This window comes from Rutilus rutilus (genome assembly GCF_951802725.1).
Source record: "Rutilus rutilus genome assembly, chromosome: 9".
NCBI classification, from domain to species: domain Eukaryota; kingdom Metazoa; phylum Chordata; class Actinopteri; order Cypriniformes; family Leuciscidae; genus Rutilus; species Rutilus rutilus.
In genome coordinates, this window is record NC_140223.1 from 20,768,337 (window position 1) to 20,788,047 (window position 19,711).

Consider the following 19,711-nt stretch of genomic DNA (forward strand, 5'->3'; position numbering starts at 1 on the left):
GATGACAAGAGGCAGAGAACAAAGAGAGGAGGATTTGAAGGAGAAGAAGAAGAGGAAGAAGAGAGGGAGGCGACCTGCCCCTCCCAAAACAATCGATTAATGCCCCTGGTGAACTCTCCTCTCGGCCAAATGCCGCAGGCTATGTGTGCGTTTCGTTCAGCGCAGGTGCAAGACTGAACTGAGCAAGGAAGACAGACATTTTTACACTAACAGAAAACATATTGCATGACAAAGGGTAGCAGATGGTCTTACCTCCAAAATGTTGGGGTTTCCCTGTCTGCCAAGGGTGCCTAGGATGAGGCCCCATCTCTGGGCCGAGCGAGCTCTCTCTATGGCCTGCAGTCTGGTCGCCCGCATTGCCTCATGGTCATAATACTCTCGAGAAAACACTTTATTGTATGGGTCATACCTGCAGATATGGAGGACAACACATTATTTACAAACAATAAAATACAAAAAAAATAAAAACAAAAAGAAAGAATAACTAGATTCTTAAATTTTCTGAAGAATGTTGCAAAACTCTCCACCATGACAGTTGTATGTTGCTAGGTAGTTGCTATGACATTTTGGCCTTGAATCCTTAATTCAATGTAAGTCTATGGGATTTATTTCCCATTTTATCGTCCACCAGGTGAACGTGCAATAAAAAAAATAAAAAAATAAAAAATACAATATTAAGTTACCTGTAACTAAAGCTAAATGTAAAGGTCAGCTAAATGTTCCATTGTCCTTACACATTCAAAAATATTCATTCAAATTAAACTTTAACATAAAACAATTTGATTCAACATCAATAACAATTATATCATTGTAATCATTTTATTATATTATATCATTTTTGTGTCCCAGCTGAGACTGGATTGTGGGTCATTCCGTGTCAAATCAACCAAATTTCGGAAACTTCCCAGGCTCAAATTGCTTATTTTGGAAAGACAAAGAAAATAGTGATGAAACTATTAATACACTATTTTATAGAGGGGTGTCAAAATGACAACTTACAGGGGGTAAAAACGACTTTAGAAAGATGGCAGCATCATGATTTTATTTCCACACAGAGATTTGTAGGTCTGTTAGTTAAATATGTTGACTTTAGCAATCGTTGTTTCATTATATGCCAACGGTGAAAGTTCAAAAATGGGAAAAAATACTTCTTGTGTTTTTTGCCCCAAGTTTGCATGTCTGTAACTCAAGAATCATTAAAGATACCTTAACATCCTTTTAGATTGATAGGTATGTTATATGTAATTGTTTTGATGGAGGGAAACGAGATACATTTCTAGTTTCAATATTATTTATTCTTCAGACATTCCTCTTTAAATGCAATAAGTATCAGCTGTGTGCAAAGTGAACCACATTTGGTTTTTGACCAAGATGAGATCCCCATTTCTATGGGATTGAACCATACAGGGCCTTGACAATGAAGCTTCCAAAAGAAAACTTTATTAAGAATTAGAATCAATTATCTATTAAGGATATTTATTTTAATACTTTTAGAGTTGCAGGCATGACAACTTTGGAAAAATAATATTTATGTCACTCAGACAGGTATGTTCAATGCAATTGTGCTGATAGAAAAAAAAACAAGATACATTTCTAGTTTCCAAATTATTTGTTGTTCAAATATTCCTCTTAAAAAAAAAAAAAAATTAATAATCAACTGTATGCAAAGCATTTGGTTTTTGACCACTGAAAATGTGAACAAATTGACCAATTTACTCATGGAGCTGCATTAAGATCTCCATATCTCTGGGAATGAACCATACAGGTCCTTTAAAATGAAGATACCAAAATAAAAGTTTATTAAGAACCAGAATCTAAAAGGATATTACGGCATGTTTAATAATTCTTGAGTGACAGACATGTAAACTTGGCACAAAAAAACAAGAAGTGCTTTTTCCCATTTCCCACTAAAAGACCTACCAATCTCTGTGTAAAAATAACATAATGATGCTGCCATTTTTTAAAAGTAAATTTTACCCCCTGTAAGTTGTCTCTAGCCTGGATGCCAGCCGAACTTAGCCCCGCCCACAACATTTGAGGTCGGGAAGTTCGGTCTGGACTTGATCCGTTGTGGAGCAACTATGCTCGAACCAGAGCTGTTCGGACCAATCAAATTGTTAGGGCGGGCTTTATACGATGATGGACAGATGATCAACAGTAACGTAATCATCCACGTCACCAAAGAGCGCTTGGGTTGAATTCGTTTACAACAAAGATGACTGCTGCTGGAGAATTGAGATGTGTAGATTCCGCCATCGCGTCTGTTATAGAAGATATCGACAGCGCATTAATGTTAAAAGAGGAACAGAGAACCGCGATCAAGGCATTTGTCGATCGGAAAGATTAATGAAGAACATACGTTGTTCTTACTCCATTGCTCTGATTGGTTGTAGGTCTATCCAATTGAGTGCAGAGGCATTTTCTTTCCTGGTTCTGTTGAAACATGCCCCTTAATTAAAGCCCAATGGAGCAGTATCAGACTCATATTCTGACTAGAATCTGAGTATGATGACGTCAGGCTAAGTTGTCTCCAAATCTCAGGTGAAAATTGTCATTTTGACACAAAATAGTGTATTACTCAGTGAATATACATCCATGACATTTAATATTTTGGCTTTCTTCTGCACTTATGTATTTCTTTCACCCGACCAAAAATGATCTGAATCAAAAATTTTAGCCGGGGACATCTGGTTGAGTTGACACGGAATGACCCTTGTGCATTTTTGTATGGCTGGAACACTGGATTTGTAGATCAAAGCTTAAAGACAATGAGCTGTAGTAATGACGCTTGCTTTAGTAAAAACAAAAAAAACAAAAAAAACACACAATACAATTGCACAGTGGTTTACCTGTAGGCAGGTATCTCTGGGTTGGAAATCATGATGGACTCCAAATGAAACCTTCCATCCCCAAGATAGCTATAGACAGAAACACAACTCTATCAGAGAGAAAGTCTGAGTGGGCAGAAAGAATAAAACTCTGCTAACTCCATTCTCCCTCTGCGATTTGTCTAGGAAAATATAAAGGCCAATGGGTCTCGGCCTAGAGGACTCCAGAGCAGCACCCTTCTAACATTCAGCAAGCATTCAGGGCAAGACCTACTCACTTCGAAGTCATGGCAACATTAACCAGCCGGAGAGCGAGTCATAGCCACGGAGGATGATGGGCTACAATCCAGAAACTCCACAAATAAACCTGTGTGATATGATTAGGTCATGACGCGGACAGCATGCAAACACAACTCAACACACTAATTATACTCGGCTGTGCTGACTGGAGAGGATCTGCCATAGGTAATGGGAGTATAGATTAACCTGGCAAACTTGATGGATGCCCTGGGGAACGCAGTCACAATTAGAAAGGCTAATTAAGACACGTTTATAAAACTCTATGGAACATACTGTGGGTGGTATCCCCCTGGGCCCACCGGAACAAAGGCTAAACCTGCCGTACTTCACTCTCGCACACACACAGTGACAGAAAAACACTCTATAGCGTTCATTCTTCTTGTCCCTCAAACATTAAAATCCTGATTTGCTGCATCTTGAACCTGCTAAGGAAACTGGATTCAGACAGAAAGCAGTGATGCAAGATATAAGTTATCGGCCGATACTGAATTTTCTTTATTTACTTATTGTTAGAGATGGTATATCTAAAAGTTTTTCCATTTTTCCATTTAGATGATCTTTGCCATTATCTAACACTCAAAAAAGTTATTCTTCAAAAACACAAAATATTTAATCGACACTGTTAAATGCAATCTTTAGCAAATCACAAAATGAAAATCCATTTTGTGATGCCAAAAAATGTTTATTACTCAAAAAGATCAAAGACAAACCAGAACAGCATTTAAGTTTTTTATTGGTTAACAGCATTAAAATCAAAATAAATATTGTCTTATCTGTATCGACCTGAATTTGAATATGTATGCATCCCTATTTTCACAATATCATAGCATTACACAACAAATAATCAGAAACAGTGGTTTCCAACTTTTTTGAACCCTAAGACAATATTTGAAAGCTATAATATATTTCTGCTGTACTGACAAAGATCCTTTTTTTCAAACTTATTTACAGAAATTAGGAGTGGTAATATATTGAAATAATGAAATAAATAACTAAATTCCATAATTCCAGGCACTTCAAGGACTGAATGTAGCATCGCGCCACAACAGCTAGAAGCTGTCTACACTGGACGCGAAATCCATTTGTTCTTTGTATCAGAAGTAGCGCAAGTACTTTAAGCACGTCAGAAATAGAACAGGGCATCGGTTTACTGTCGGGAATTTGACGTCAGTTTACTGTCGGGAATTTGTCGTAATGCATCCAGTATAGACACAGCATTACTGATCGTAACGCGTCTGGTGTAGAAACGGTGGAAGGTCTCAATTTTGATATTTTTAGATTTTAGTTTTAAAACTTGATTTGTCTTATAAAAAAAAAAAAAAGTAAGTCATTTTGCAGCTCATTTGGAAGTGTGCTGAGGCCCCCTAGTGGGTCCTGAATCTGACCCATTGGCTAAGAACCACAAGTTCAAGTGAGCTTATTATACTGAATATTTCATGACTACAAAACTCATTTCTAGGTAGCATTGGAATTATACGTTGATTCCTTCTATCAGTTGCCATTTAAATTTTTTCCACCAACCATGGAAACAAATATGTGATATCACAGTGAAATATATATCCATGTCACCTTCAAAAACTGATGCCTTCCTATGTCCTTATACTGTACTACTTGCAAAGGCAGCATTTTTTAGCTGTTGGACACAGTCATTCACCAAAAAATTCCCCCTCCACATATTTTTCGTTTTATATGTTGCTGTAATTAAACACACCAGTTTTGCCTGATTACCACACTCTCTCTTTCAAGGGCCTCTATTACAAATATTGCATTTATGGCGGAGGCATTAAACTCTAAGAGGTTCCCCGGCTCAGCTTTTAATGGTATAACTTAAACGGCCACAAATTGATGCATTTCACAGAGATGGCACTACTGAGAATACAAGATTAGAAATGGCCCAATTTACAGTTCTAAAAACTGCTTTTCACAGCACCAACCCATTCACCCACAGTTCAGTTCATTATGCCTTTAACAATGAGATGGTGTTGCCTCTTGTTTCAGAAAAAAAATCCCAAGTGGAAACCAGAGGTCTGCGTGAAGAACTGTAGCATGTGTCAAATTTTATTAAATTTGGGCGCTTTATGATCCGCCCAACTCAACGGAGACTTTATGAAGGTGCCAATCGGCCACAGACCTGTGTAATTTTCCAACACAAAGCTGTAATCTACTTCTTGTGAGAAAGTCAAGCTCTGTATAAGCTTAATAAGCTGTTAATTATATGGTGGCGATTTGGCTTTGCAATATAACATCACATTACTACACCGTGGGTGTCAGGGAAAGTTTTTAATTTGTAGAGGGTGAGGGCAAAAAGTAAATGGTCTATAAAAGGCTATTTGCATAATAGCCGTGTCATTTTGGGGGTCAGTGACAGGGCCACTTTTGCCTGTCAAAAGTTGACAGACCCCCTGATGAAGAGGTGATGGGTGAAAATGAAAGAGAACACACATCAATTCTCTTCCTCTCTCTTCAAACACACCCCAACATTCATCAAAGACTGCATGCTGAATTAAGACGCAGAAAACACAAACACACACAGACATGAGGTTTCCCTCTATCTCACAAGAGCAGAGCTTGCTGCTCATGGCCGCTGTGTGATACAGAGAATAATAGATCACACACATACACATATATATCTGCTGCTTAATGTCTCGTCTCTGTGTTACAACAGCACTTGACACGCTCCTCATTAATGACAGCATGAAACTGCATTCGAAACGCATTTAACTTGCGCAATGTGACATTTCAAAGAAAAACAATATGCAGCAGGTAAAAATGTAGGGAGGGTCTTGATGTTATCCATCAAGATTTTTTTGAATTTTGACAAGTAGAAAATAATATTATTGGTTAGTATTATTTTTCAGCATTATTTATTATTATCAGCTGAAAAGGGTTTTTCAAAGGAAGTGAAGGTCATTTTGATGCCCATGAAAAGAAATCTCCCCCTTAGAATAACATGCACTATAAGTTATAAGTGACATGTGAAGGCCAAGTATGGTGACCCATACTAGAAATTTGTCCTCTGCATTTAACCCATCCAAGTTAGTGCACGCACATTAGGAATAGTGAGTAGTAAACACACACGCACACACGTTGGGTTTCCATATTTTATGGGGACTTTCCATAGAAATAATGATTTTTATACTGTACAAACTATTCTATCCTCTAACCCTACCCATCACAGAAAACTTTCTGCATTTTCACATTTTTAAAAAACACCACTTTGTATGATTTATAAGATGTGTTCCTCAAGGGAACCACCACCAAAGTATTTTTCTTGTATTAATACCCTTGTTGGGACATTTAGTCCCCACAACATAGGGTATAGCAGGTCCTCACACACTCAAACATATTGTTACTAGTACTACACATACTCAAGATGGGCTAGAGTTTTTTTCCTTACATGACAGCATTGACATGCTTGTCCAGACGAGGTGAGGTGCACCCGAGGATCTCCCCTGGAGAGAGTGGTCGACACTGAGGTACCAACACCTCGTAATCTGGCTTTAGCTCGGCACTGGCTGCCTGAGAAGAGAAAAGAAAAGGGATGCTGAGACCAAGGAAGCAACTTTTCCACTTGTCCAATCTGGAAAAGCTCTACATGTTTTCACCTTTCCTGATAAGGCAGTTCTGGGCTGAAAAAAAGGCTCCACGTCAACCCCCTAATACCTGTGGGTATTGAACCAGGAACCACTAATGTTAGAGGCCCAAAGGCAGCAAGAAATTTGCACCAAATTAAGTTAATGAATGAAATGAAGTCTTATCTTTTCTGGTGAACGAACTGGACAGATTTTGGAAACTTAAGGCACTCCGCATTTAACTTCTTTCTTTTTTTTTAACTGTTGTATAACAGCAATATCATAATCATGCTGAATGTACTTGCATATTAGTGAATGCCAGAGCTGCCGTAAAATATTATATGCACTACCATTCAAAAGTTTAGGGTAGGTAAGATTTGTTTAAATGTTTGAAATGTATATGTACTCACTTTTGTTGCCAGCTATTTTGACAATAATGGCTGTGTGTTGAGTTATTTTCAGAGGACAGTAAATATATGATGCTATACAAGCAGCACATTGACTACTTTAAAATCTATCCAAGTTTCATTTCTATAGTATTGTCCCTTGAGTAGATATACTGAAATGCTTGCTAAAATGTAAAGGGTGTACTCACTTTTGTGAGATACTGCATATACATAAGCTCCTAAAACTTGCATCAAAAGCTCTGGACAGGTTTTATTGTAATATAGTTAAGTTGGAACATGGTCTGGTTCTGAGAGAAGTTTGCAGATCTAGCTGAGCTCCGGCTCCAGAACGTGCAATGACACCTTTTTCGATGGAAACGTGGTAGGAGAGACAGATACAATCAGAGACACAGTCATCCAGCACATCTCCCAACACCTACAGGCTTTTCTTTCCAACAAAAAGCAAGCAAAGGAATTGTGCCAAAAAAAATTAAGGCAAGAAGGCTGCAGTAATGCAACGGGGTGGAGACATTATGGTTAAGATTTTGTTTTTGATGAGCAAAGAGAATAACTAAAACACCCCTCTGACCCCAAGCACCCACCCAGAGCACGGGAACGGGCCTACACACACACGACACGCAGGCCATGCTATTTCCAGAAATAACGGGTCATTTTTAGGCAGGAGGGTGAAACCGACAGAGAGGAGGAAAGCAAAACAGGAAAAAAAGAGGAAGGGAAGAAAATCTCACACTTATGTAAGGTGCAGTGCTGAGTGCAACATGCCTTCTGATAATTCCTCTTGCGCAGTTCAAAATAACTTTAACTGCATTTCACACCCACATACACAAACACACACTGTTATAGGAGCAAAAACACACACACAAGGGCAGCCGTATGTGCTGTCAGAGACCTTGAAGCAGGAAGGTAAGTCATAGAGAGAAAGAGACAGTAAACGAATCAGAGAACATTTTTAACCGCAGGGAATGGTTATCATTGAGTAAGAATCGGGGGGTTCAAAGGTCACCTGCAAAGCAGCCACAAACTGGATGGTGCTGACGAGGGCGAGCGAATGGCCAGGAGGGAAGTTAAACCTGAGCGTCTCCAGGAAGTGGGCAGTGTCGATCTGGATGTCCACAAACACGTACAGCATCTTGATGCCCTCAGTCGAGTCTATAGGGACTGAGGACACAAACAACATTAGCATATGGGGTGGGCGAAATAACCAAAATCTTGTTTCATGGTTTGAGAAACTTTATATCAAGATAACGATATATCTTGATATTGCTATTTTTATTTAATTTAATTTTTCTTATAAAAAGGAAAAAAGAACAAAGAAGCAAAATTACAACAAGTAGGACAAATACAATAGTACAAAGCTACAGTAGGTTTATTTAACATGGAAATACTAGAGAAACTGAGTAATCAAGAGTATAACTAAAACACTGAATTGTTTTGAAAACTCAGAAAAGTTTGTGTTACTCAGCATACCTCAGATCTACAGATGACAGTAACTGAAGAAAAGAGAAAATCGCACAATTGCTATTAATGTCATTCATTTCACACCCCATTTAAAGCAGAGCTGAAAGAGGGAGGCGGGCTTCAGTCTTCTTCCATCTACATTATTTACTGCTGATGGTCATAATTGCTGCTCTTCTTGTAGCATTCTCTTTAAAGCCACTGCTCTAATGGCCATTTCACTGCTATTAGGCAAATGCCACCTTTAGGGAGTGTTTTAAACATGGAACCCATTTAACTATGTAAGAACAGACGACAAGACAGTAAAGAAAGTGGGAAGAGAGGAAGAAAAATTAAATCGCTCAAAGCAAGATCAACAGAGGCTTCTCAGTAAGCACACGTTGATAAGATGTCTATGAAAGAGCACATACTCTGGAAAGCATTGCATTTTTTTAAAAGGATAGTTCACTCAAAAAGGAACATTCTGTCTGTGTGTGGGTTTTTGTGTCCATACAATAAAAGTCAATGGTAACCAAAACAGTTAGGTTTTGCAGTAGAAATAAAGTCATAATCAGGGTAAGAAATGATAACAGGATTTTCATATCTTTAAGTGTCATACCTGTATACAAACATTTTAAAAAGGACAATTGGCGAACATTTAAAATCACAAATGTAACAAAACATTTGCTGAGTGAGTGTTGTTCTAACATCAGACAGGGAACATGTTTACATATAGGTTCATTGGTTAACTACTTTAGTTAACATGAACAAATAATGAACAATACTTCTTCAGCATTTATTCATCTTAGTTAATATTAATTTCAACATTTACTAATACGTCATTAAAATCAAAGGTTGTATTTGTTAGCATTTGTTAATGCACTGTGAAATAACATGAACAAAGATTAATAAATACAGTAACAAATGTATTGCTCATTGTTAATGTTAGAAAATACATTAACTAATGTTAACTAATGAACCTTATTGTAAAGTGTTACCGAAACAATTATACTGTCTCTTATTAATTATTCTAAGGCAGTATCACATGTATGTTTATGGGGAGGGCAACCCCAGAATGCACTGCGAAATCCTCAGGAAAAGAGGTGAGAGAAATGTTGATTATAAACTTATTTGAAAATTTTTTTTGTGTGTTGTGTTATGCTTTTAGGCTACATTCACACTTGTCAGTCCAAATCCGATTATTTGTGTATCTGTTTGGAATCCACTCTGAACTACGTCTTCTGAGGCAGCGGCAGGCTGGTATGATATTATTGCGTGTTGCCGTCTCCGCCAGTCTCAAAACATGATTTTTACAAATCCATTTCATGTGATTCTTTTGCTGTTCACACGGCAAAATCTAAATCTGATCGGATTTCAATCGGATATGCACAAAAATCGGATTTGTACTGACAGTCTGAATGAGGCTTTAGAGTACTGCGCTGTTAGCTTAGCAACATGCTAACATCAAACTCTACTGAATTGGATGTCAAGCTTCTTGCTTGCAGGTTGTAAGCTTGTTACCCATGTAGAGCGTCCAAATCTGACAATCGTGAGTTTCAAAGGTGGTTAGGATGATCCCTTAGAAGGCAGCTGCCTATATAGGCAATAAGCAGTGAGGCAGCTAAAAAGGTTTATAAAACAGAGCTACAAAACAAACGTCATGAACCAAGTTCATGGTTAGTAAATAGAGGAAGTGATGTACTGAGAGAGAGAAAGAAAGAGAGACAGACAGAGAGGTGGAAGAGAGATTTTACTGACTGTGGCAATAAAGTTTTATTTTTGCAAAGTTTTTCATTGAAGTGGGGCACTGTCAAAATGCACATATATCCAGGGCTATTTTCATACACACATGAAACACACAAGTGGCATTAACCTCTTCCCGCAGGTGCTAGAAAACAAAGTAAAAAGATGTGAGGGGCCGGAGGGTTGAAGTTAAGTGGAATCGATCCATTTCTCTTATCCAATTAGCACGGCAGACTGAGAGCACTTACTCACTGCAATTACAGCTTTTGTCAATAAGAGTCATGGATTCAGAGACGCTCCATGCCTTTGTCTCCTTCCCTTATCTATGTTTTTGTTTAAGGGCTGACATATAAGCAGATATAATTGAGGAGCTTCATAAAGTTGGAAAAAATTAAAGAATGCACAGGCATGCACGTGCCCAGTGGCATAGAGAAATACGCTCAATAATGTTCAAAATGCCAGAGGTCTGCGGCTTTGTGTGTTTATAAAATAAACAGCAATTGCTTTCAATATACACTATAAAAAGTGTATAAATATATGTATATATACAATTAACATCACTCTGTGAATATCCATTAAAAGAGACTAGGAGCAACTTATTCTATCATTAAAGAATATAGATGCTATCGAATCAACCTACAGGTAAACTGTAATCATTGACAACATCTTCAGTGACAGAATGAACAATCACTTTTTTCCTGCTTCGTAAGCTTTTTTTTTGCTGGTCAAAAAAGTCACCACAGAAAAATATAAGCTTTCTGCACCTGCTTTCTGCACTGTCAAAGTCACTCCAGTAAACCTTTGATATTAGAATATTGTTGGTCTCAAGGATATCACTGAAAAGAAGCATAAAAAAGCCAAACAAACAGAGCAAAGCAAAAATAAGTGTTATGGCAGGCATATATATATATATTTTTTTTTTGCTGGAGGCTTTGGCCCTCAGATGCAGGATTAATATTCCCTCGGTCGGGTCTGGTATTTGGAAGAGGTGTGATTGTTCTGCTGGAGATATATTGGCCCTATTGATTTAGCATTTCCTCTACTGTATGTTGTGCTGTTGACGGGCAGCGTGGGGTGAAGGAGCGTCCTCCTCTAAGCTGGCACATCCAGGACTTTCAAAGGACACCCTTAATGCATGTTCACTATTGATCTGCTGAGTACACGTGCAGGCAGGCCCATTCAAAACATCTGCTATCCCTTACACATCACGACTCAGACCGACTACCACACTGAGCTATTGAGAGCAGCTTTGCAAGGCACTTCAAGAGTAAAATCCATACATCTCAACTTCTCCTTACCACGGCTGACTGTCTCCAACCTTTGCTCTTACAGACTGCCCTGGAGCTTTCTTGGTCAATTTCTCAATTTTTTTCAAACAAGCAGTTAACCGTCAATGAAAGACCTTGAAACATGCTCACGAGAAACCATAGGAAGGGGAACATGAGACGTATTCCTTTATGAAAATTACTTTGAGGGCGTGTAGTCTATACATATGTTAAAGGAACAGTAATAATACCCAACTATGAACAATACAAAGCGGATTAATTTTTTTTCTTCTGTGGAACACAAAAGGAGTTCACACCGCACTTTTCCATCCATACAAGTAATATTTAAGTATTATACATGTACTATTATATTATTTCTTAATATTTTGAATTAGCTTTTATTTTTTATATTTTTAGTTTTCATTTTAGTTGAAACTTGAGTCATTTTGTTATGTGCTTTTGTCATTTTTTTCTATATAGCTTCAGTTCATATTTTTTTCAGTTATAGTAATTTTAGAGCTTGAAAATTAGAAATGTTGCCTTGACAACTAACTGACACAAGTCACTTACTGAAAACTGTTTTAGTAGTTTTAGTTAACAATAGCAATATAGTTTTATACAATGAAAGTGAATGTTGACCAGGGCCTGTCAAGAATAACAAAAAAGCACCAAAATAAATATCATAAAAGTTTGCATTCCACAGAAGAAAGCAAGTCATACGAGTTTAGCAAGAGGGTGAGAAAATGATGAGAGAATGTTACATGTAAGGGATAATGTAGAGCGAGGCAGTTGTTATAGCGAATACAACCCTGACAGGCTGATCAGGACCCCGGCGCGAAGCGGAGGGATCTTGAATCAGCCTGAAGGGGTTGTATTCGCTATAACAACCGCCTCGCTCTACATTATCCCGCTTATTACATGGCTACCTATCAAATAAATCAATAATTTGGCACAAAATATTGATTTAAAAAGGAGTTTATTGATTTAAAAACGATTGTATTGCTTCCGCTAAAGAAAATAGTCTGTTCCGTCTCTACGGTTAGAATCCTGCGTCCATAGCAACGCTCTGTTTTTCATGGCAACGGTGTGTTATACTTAGCAGCGGTCTGTTATCAAGAAATAACAGACCGCATTCTACATTAGAATTCAACCAAGCCATGTAATAATTTAGGTTAACTACCCCTTTAATTCGCACATGAATAATGATTGTGTGTGTGTGTGTCTGTGTGCGCATACTCACTGAGACAACTGTGGCCATAATGCACCATGAAGTCGGCTCCCAGAGCGCGTGCAGTGAAGTCGTCCACGCAGCAGGCCCCATATGTCACATCTCCCATCACCAGAGTGTCCGCCTCTGTGAATCTGACAAACAACAATCAACCAATCAATGACCTTGATCACCACCCTATTGCAATTCAAATCTTTCAGGCTTCAAGTAAAATGACGGGTCCACACAGTTGGCAGATCAATCACTCTCAAGCGGAAATGTCATTCAGAGACATCCATGTCTCCAGTTAAGTGGGCTCCCGCTAGCTGTAAACTGATGCACTCTGAAAAAAAAAAAAAAAAAACCTTCTAGAATAACCTTCAGAGACAACAAAGCGATGGACAGTAATTAACATAAAAACTTAACTGATGGTCGAGGGTCAAGTTCCACACTAAAGTTAATAGCTATGGTTTGCTGTAAGTAGTAAGCTTTGATACCAATCTTTCATTTGAAAGTCACGTGTCTAGTATCTGTAAAACCGCATTTTTCCATCTTAAAAATATATCTAAATTACGTCATATGCTCTCATTGACAAATGCGGAACAATTAGTCCATGCGTTCATGACCTCAAGGCTAGATTATTGTAATGCTCTACTGGGTGGTTGCCCTGCACGCTTAATAAACAAACTACAGCTGGTCCAAAACGCAGCAGCTCGAGTTCTTACCAGAACCAGGAAGTATGACCATATTAGCCCGGTTCTGTCAAAACTGCACTGGCTCCCTATTAAACATCGCATCAATTTTAAAATATTGCTGATTACTTACAAAGCACTAAATGGTTTAGCTCCGCGGTACTTGAGCGAGCTCTTAACGCATTATACTCCTTCACGTCTATTGCGATCTCAAAATTCCGGCCAGTTGATAATACCTAGAATATCTAAATCAACTGCTGGCGGTAGATCCTTTTCCTATTTAGCACCAAAACTTTGGAACAGCCTTCCTACCATTGTCCGGGAAGCAGACACACTCTGTCAGTTCAAATCTAGATTAAAGACACATCTCTTTGACATAGCGTTCACATAATACATTATAGACTTCTATAATTCAATATTAGGCTGCATAGATTAGGTCAGCTGGAACCGGGAACACTTCCCATAAATCCTGATGTACTTGTTACATCATGAGAAGAATGGCATCTACGCTAATTTTAGTGTCTTTGTTTATCCCAAGGTTTTCCCGCAGCCTGCCGGATCCAGGCCGTTTCCAGATCTGATGAAGGACCTTCGCCTGGACCCGATGTCAATGCAGTGCTGAAGGGCCAACTAGTCTCTCCCTATGGAGGATCCCTTTCCCACTCTACAGATAACGCGTCGTCGGGAAAACTCAATTTGCGTATCTACCCCGAATTGATAAAATAAAATAAAATTCTGAATCAAAACTATAAGGAAACACCAGTAATTTGTTTAGGTTTGGTTTGTAGGGAATTCCAAACCTGCACACATATATTCAAACGCACATAACTATAGTTCTCGTTCTTAATGTGCATCTGAACGCCATCAGCGTTTCTCACAGGTTCGCGTTTAAAATCTGTGTAGAGAGAATGGTGTCGTCTTGGCGGCCCTAATTTAAAAACAAATGATCGTTGCGACGGAAGCGAATCAATCAAAACTAACTTTAGCTGGAAAATAACTTTATTAAAGAACCGCTATAAAGCCAAAACAATCTTACGTTATATTATACATTTATCTCTGTGAAGCTGCTTTGAGACAATCTACATTGTTAAAAGCGCTATATAAATGAAGATGACTTGACTTGACTTGACTTAAGCTGGTGACCAAGAGATTGCAAGTGGTGCTATGCATGAGCTATCACCATTGAGAAAGCCATTAAACTTGTGCCTGGTTAATTAACACTGTGCCATAATCAATGATTTCTAAAACAATCTGGAAAAAGCTGTCTGTTAGCATGTTAGCATTCCCAATTATCCAAATAGCACTTGCTCGGCTGGTCCAAAACCCCTCAGAAATGTGTCTGTTTAATTTAAACAATTAAACAATGTGACACATTAACAGCCAATAAAGACAAAATTTATGTTTTTATATGGAGCAGAATTAAGGACCAATTAGATTTTACATTTTCTAATTACCCGGCACACATTTGTATATGAAACACAATGTATGTTTCACAGAATTCACAACCAAGTGTCATATAAAATGTTTAAATCAGCAAAAAATAAAATGCATGTATATGATCAGAAAATGTGAGATATAGCACTGCCACTGACCCAACAAGGCCAGTAACCCAAAACTCTGACACTGGCCTGCATTCTTAAAAATACACGTTAATAGTTGAATAAGTATGAAAATACAGATATTCAGACGCAGCTTGAGAGGAGACTTGCATATAATGCAAGACACGCAATAACTTGTGCTGTTTGTTACCGATATGCAAAAAACAACAGCTAAGTACAAAAACGATGTACTATTTATATCTAAATATTTAATTTAATATCATACAAAACAGTTTCATAGCCAGCATTAATTCACCGGTCACTGGCTGATGTGTAAAACATTAGACTCTGAATGCAAGAATTTAAGTGTCTGTTAAAGGACTTTTTACTATGTAACTTCCTAAAAAAGTGACTGAAGGACATTACTGAGCCTCCATGTCCAGTAAAGCCCACTCTTAAGAAATGCTGCAACAAATTGTCCTTGGCTTCCTTCTTTCACTTTGTAGGACAATGACAAGCATCCCAGAAAGGTGGATCTCTGAGGAGCTGTTTGAAGAGCCAACGATCTGTTTTTGTTTGCTTCGGCAGGGGTTGTGTTAAGTGTTAGCACATCTATTGACTGGCTCACTGCTGCTGCCTCTCCTCTATGTGAAATTTAAATGCAGGATAAACATGAGACCGGAGCACATAAATTATGAGTGAGAAAAACGAGAGAGAATGAATATGCGAGGAGAAGAAAGGAGGGAAAAAGAGAATAGAGGCTGTTGTATGGGAAGCTGGCTGTCTGGAAGCAGACACATTTAGGACAGGAATTATTAATAGAACACAGGCACATTTTCTATCTTTTTGAACACACACACACACACTCACACACACACACACACACACACACACACACACACACACACACACACACACACACACACACACACACACACACACACACACACACACCTAAACCCCTCCACCTGATTCACCTTCTAAACTGAGATTGAGCTCTCTTAAAGTGGCCAGTACAACACCATAGCACATAGTACAGTCTGTACTGATCGCTCTGTCTGGACTGTTCACTGGACCTTTTCCTCAGTTTGTCAATCTATGTAGTCATTTACCTCTATTGCGAGCCAAGCACACCATCTGAAGTCAACTTTTTTTCCCATTGCTAAGATTTTTTTGCCCAACATGTCCTGGTTATATTTCACCAAAAAGGGTCAATTGCAAATTTATTTCTAGAAAGATGAAGCATCTGAATATATTAGACTTGAATTTATTCTATGCGATCCTCCGGTCTTTGAGCGGTCTACGCTTGCGCCACTGTAGTCAAGCACATGATCGACCGAGAAAAAACGTTTATGTGGATTTATTGGCTAATAAATATCTAATTAAATGGAAAAAAACCTCCTTCTGCACAAATAACATAAGTGACTCTTTTTTTTTTTTGCAATCAAAACTGTGAATTTTGCCAAAAGGCAATGGGTTTGCAGAACTTATTACACACATTTTTTTACTGCAATAGATTTAACAAATACATGAATATAATGAGAATCACCACTGAGAATAATGGGACTTGCAAACAACTAAAAATAAAAAATACATTACAGTAATGAGAACTAATTTCTAGGTGCTTAAGTGTTTTATTATCATGAAAACAAAATCAATGTTTTATAGTATACACATTATACATTTTTATTTTCCTTCATTATATATATATATATATATATATATATGTGTGTGTGTGTGTGTGTGTGTGTGTGTGTATGTATGTAAAAATTAAGGAAAATAAAATTGTATAATGTGTATACTATAAAACAAACTGTGCCTGCATGCCACACAAACACAGACCTATCGTCTCTTCATAACACACTGCCTGCGTTTGAGTCTCATACATGGCTTACTTCGGTAACCCAGTGCCCCCAAACACACCCTCTCTCTTCACACACAGTTATTCTCATGTGAAGGACGCAGGCAAGTAGCCGTTGCTTGTAAAGCAGAGAGAGATGGATGAGGAGAGCTCATCTGGTAAATAAATATTTGCTGTGGTAGATTTGATTCGCTCATCCTTTCTCTCATCAAGGTCCCCCTCTCTTTCTGCCCATCTGCTGCACGTTTGCGCATACACATTCATGAGTGGGTGGAATCATTACCAGGCCAAAACGATAAGATGCACACGAATTAAATGGTTCAGAACAGTACATATACAGTGGCACCAAAAGTATTTGGAAACTTAAGTCACACTTAAAAATGTAAACAAAATATCAAACTGTATCACTGCACAGAGAAGCCACGCTGAAAACTCACAGTATCAAAATCACATTCCTCATGTTGAACATAAGACATGGATGAGGAGAGGTTGACTGTGGATGTTCAGAAGCAGAGAGTATATGAAAAATCTCTAAAGTTCCATGAAATTCAAAATTTAAAGGGACAGTTGATACTTTGAAGGAGGGCCGTGACCATTGACAAAATGTTACATTCTTGACGTTGTTCTGTTGCACTCCATTACGTGCCTGTTTGTTGTAAGGATGACAAAAAGTTTTAAAAGAGCCTCAGCACTCTAACTGCGCTCGTCAATGTCAAAATGACTGAAATGGTCAATCAAATCAAAGGAGGCGGACCTTACCGTTCACAGAAGATGAGTGCGAATTCCAACGTGACACTTTCGTTTTAACAGCGAAAGAGGCCGTGGCGTGGTAAGCCGTAAGTAGCTAAACATTTAATATCTGACAACTGTTTTATGATAGAAAAATTCAACAACTAACTGAAATATGTAGTGATGCAAACTACTCAACTCTTCTATGAAATTTCGTCACTTTGAATTGGAAAGATGCTATAATTTTAATCATGTAATTCATGACTGAATGTGACAAGAAAATAAATGTTTTACGTTTCTGACGAGTGAATGTGTGCATATTTTTAAATAATTTTATTTGTAAATAGTTTCAATCTTACTTTACAATTAGGCCTAGACATTATTGTATGTATCATTAATATTTCTATTTCCTTAAATCCCTTTTAATCCTATAATTATTTAATTCCTTTACAATAAAAAGACCAATACCCCCCTACTATGATTCATTTTAGATTCGTTTAAATATAATGAAATATATACTGAACAAAATTATAATCGCAACACTTTCGTTTTTGCCCCCACATATGTGCTGAATGAGACTTTTTCTATGTACACAAAAGGCCTATTTCTCTTAAATATTGTTCACAAATCTGTCTAAATCTGTGTTAGTGAGCACTACTCCTTTGCTGAGATGATCCATCCACCACAGGTGTGGCATATCAAGATGCTGATTAGACAGCATGATTATTGCACAGGTGTGTCTTAGGCTACGTCTACATTAATCCGGATACATTTGAAAACGGCGATTTCGTTTATAAACGCTCTCCGTCCACACTAAACTTTTGAAAAACGCCTGAAAACGCTAAATTCACCTTACTGCGCATGCGTAAAACCCCACAAAAGATCACTGATATGATTCAGATGGAAAAATAATGAGGTTATCGCGCAATTCTTCTGACAGGATAATTTTATTTAAAAAAATATCTCACCATTCACTGATTGCACGCAGTCACCATATGTTTGGTCAAAACGCGATTGCTCTCATGTATTGCCGCAGGACAGCAAATGTGAGTAAATTCTGTCATCTTTGCAGGACTGTGATATTTTTAGCAACAGTGTGAAAGTGAATAGCACATAATAGGCACAATACTGGTATAACATGAATATCTATTGGTACAATATGCATCACATGACTAAATCTACGTCATCGTTTTTAAATAGCACCGGTTTCACAGTCCACACCACAACGTGAAAACGGCGTTTTCAAATGTATCCACTTCGAAGTGCATTTTCAAAAAAGCTTAGTTTTCATAAATAAAAAAAAAACACCATCTCAGTGTGGACGGAAGGCCAAACCGGAAAGAAAAATATACGTTTTCAAACGAAAACGTATTAGTGTGGATATGGCCTTAGGCTGGCCTCAATAAAAGACCACTCTAAAATGTGCAGTTTTATCACACAGCACAATGCTACAGATGTCGCAAGTTTTGCTCTTTGGCAATTGGCATGCTGACTGCAGGAATGTCCACCAGAGCTGTTGCCCTGATTTGAATGTTAATTTCTCTACCTTAAGCCATCTCCAAAGGCGTTTCAGAGAATTTGGCAGTACATCCAACCGGCCACATAACTGCAGACCATGTGTAACCAACACCAGCCCAGGACCTCCACATCCAGCATCTTCACCTCCAAGATCGTCTGAGACCAGCCAGCCAGACAGCTGCTGCAACAATCGGTTTGCATCACCAAAGAATTTCTGCACAAACTGTCAGAAACCGTCTCAGGAAAGCTCATCTGCATGCTCGTCATCCTCATCGGGGTCTCGACCTGACTGCAGTTTGTCGCCGCAACCGACTTGAGTCAAACTCACATTTGATGGCTCCTGGCACTTTGGAGAGGTGTTCTATTCACGGATGAATCCCGGTTTTCACTGTACAGGGCAGATGGCAGACAGCGTGTATGGCGTCATGTGGGTTTGCTGATGTAAATGTTGTGGATCGAGTGGCCCATGGTGGCGGTGGGGTTATGGTATGGACAGTCGTATGTTATGGACAACGAACACAGGTGCATTTTATTGATGGTATTTTGAATGCACAGAGATACCGTGACAAAATCCTAAAGGGCCATTGCTGTGCCATTCATCCGCGACCATCACCTCA

The 19,711-nt window shown here is 38.3% G+C and overlaps 1 protein-coding gene across 2 annotated transcripts in view; it reads right to left on the reverse strand.

The window, feature by feature from the left end:
• The window catches only part of dph1 (diphthamide biosynthesis 1), a 119,774-nt gene that overhangs the window by 29,360 nt on the left and 70,703 nt on the right, over window positions 1-19,711 (reverse strand). For both annotated transcript variants that reach the window (XM_084418285.1, XM_084418286.1), the window contains exons 4-8: window positions 12,790-12,911; window positions 8,111-8,265; window positions 6,526-6,647; window positions 2,850-2,918; window positions 253-409 (exon numbers count right to left, since the gene is read on the reverse strand). In XM_084418285.1, the coding sequence (XP_084274411.1) occupies window positions 253-409; window positions 2,850-2,918; window positions 6,526-6,647; window positions 8,111-8,265; window positions 12,790-12,911 (625 nt within the window). The remainder of the gene's footprint in view (window positions 1-252; window positions 410-2,849; window positions 2,919-6,525; window positions 6,648-8,110; window positions 8,266-12,789; window positions 12,912-19,711) is intronic.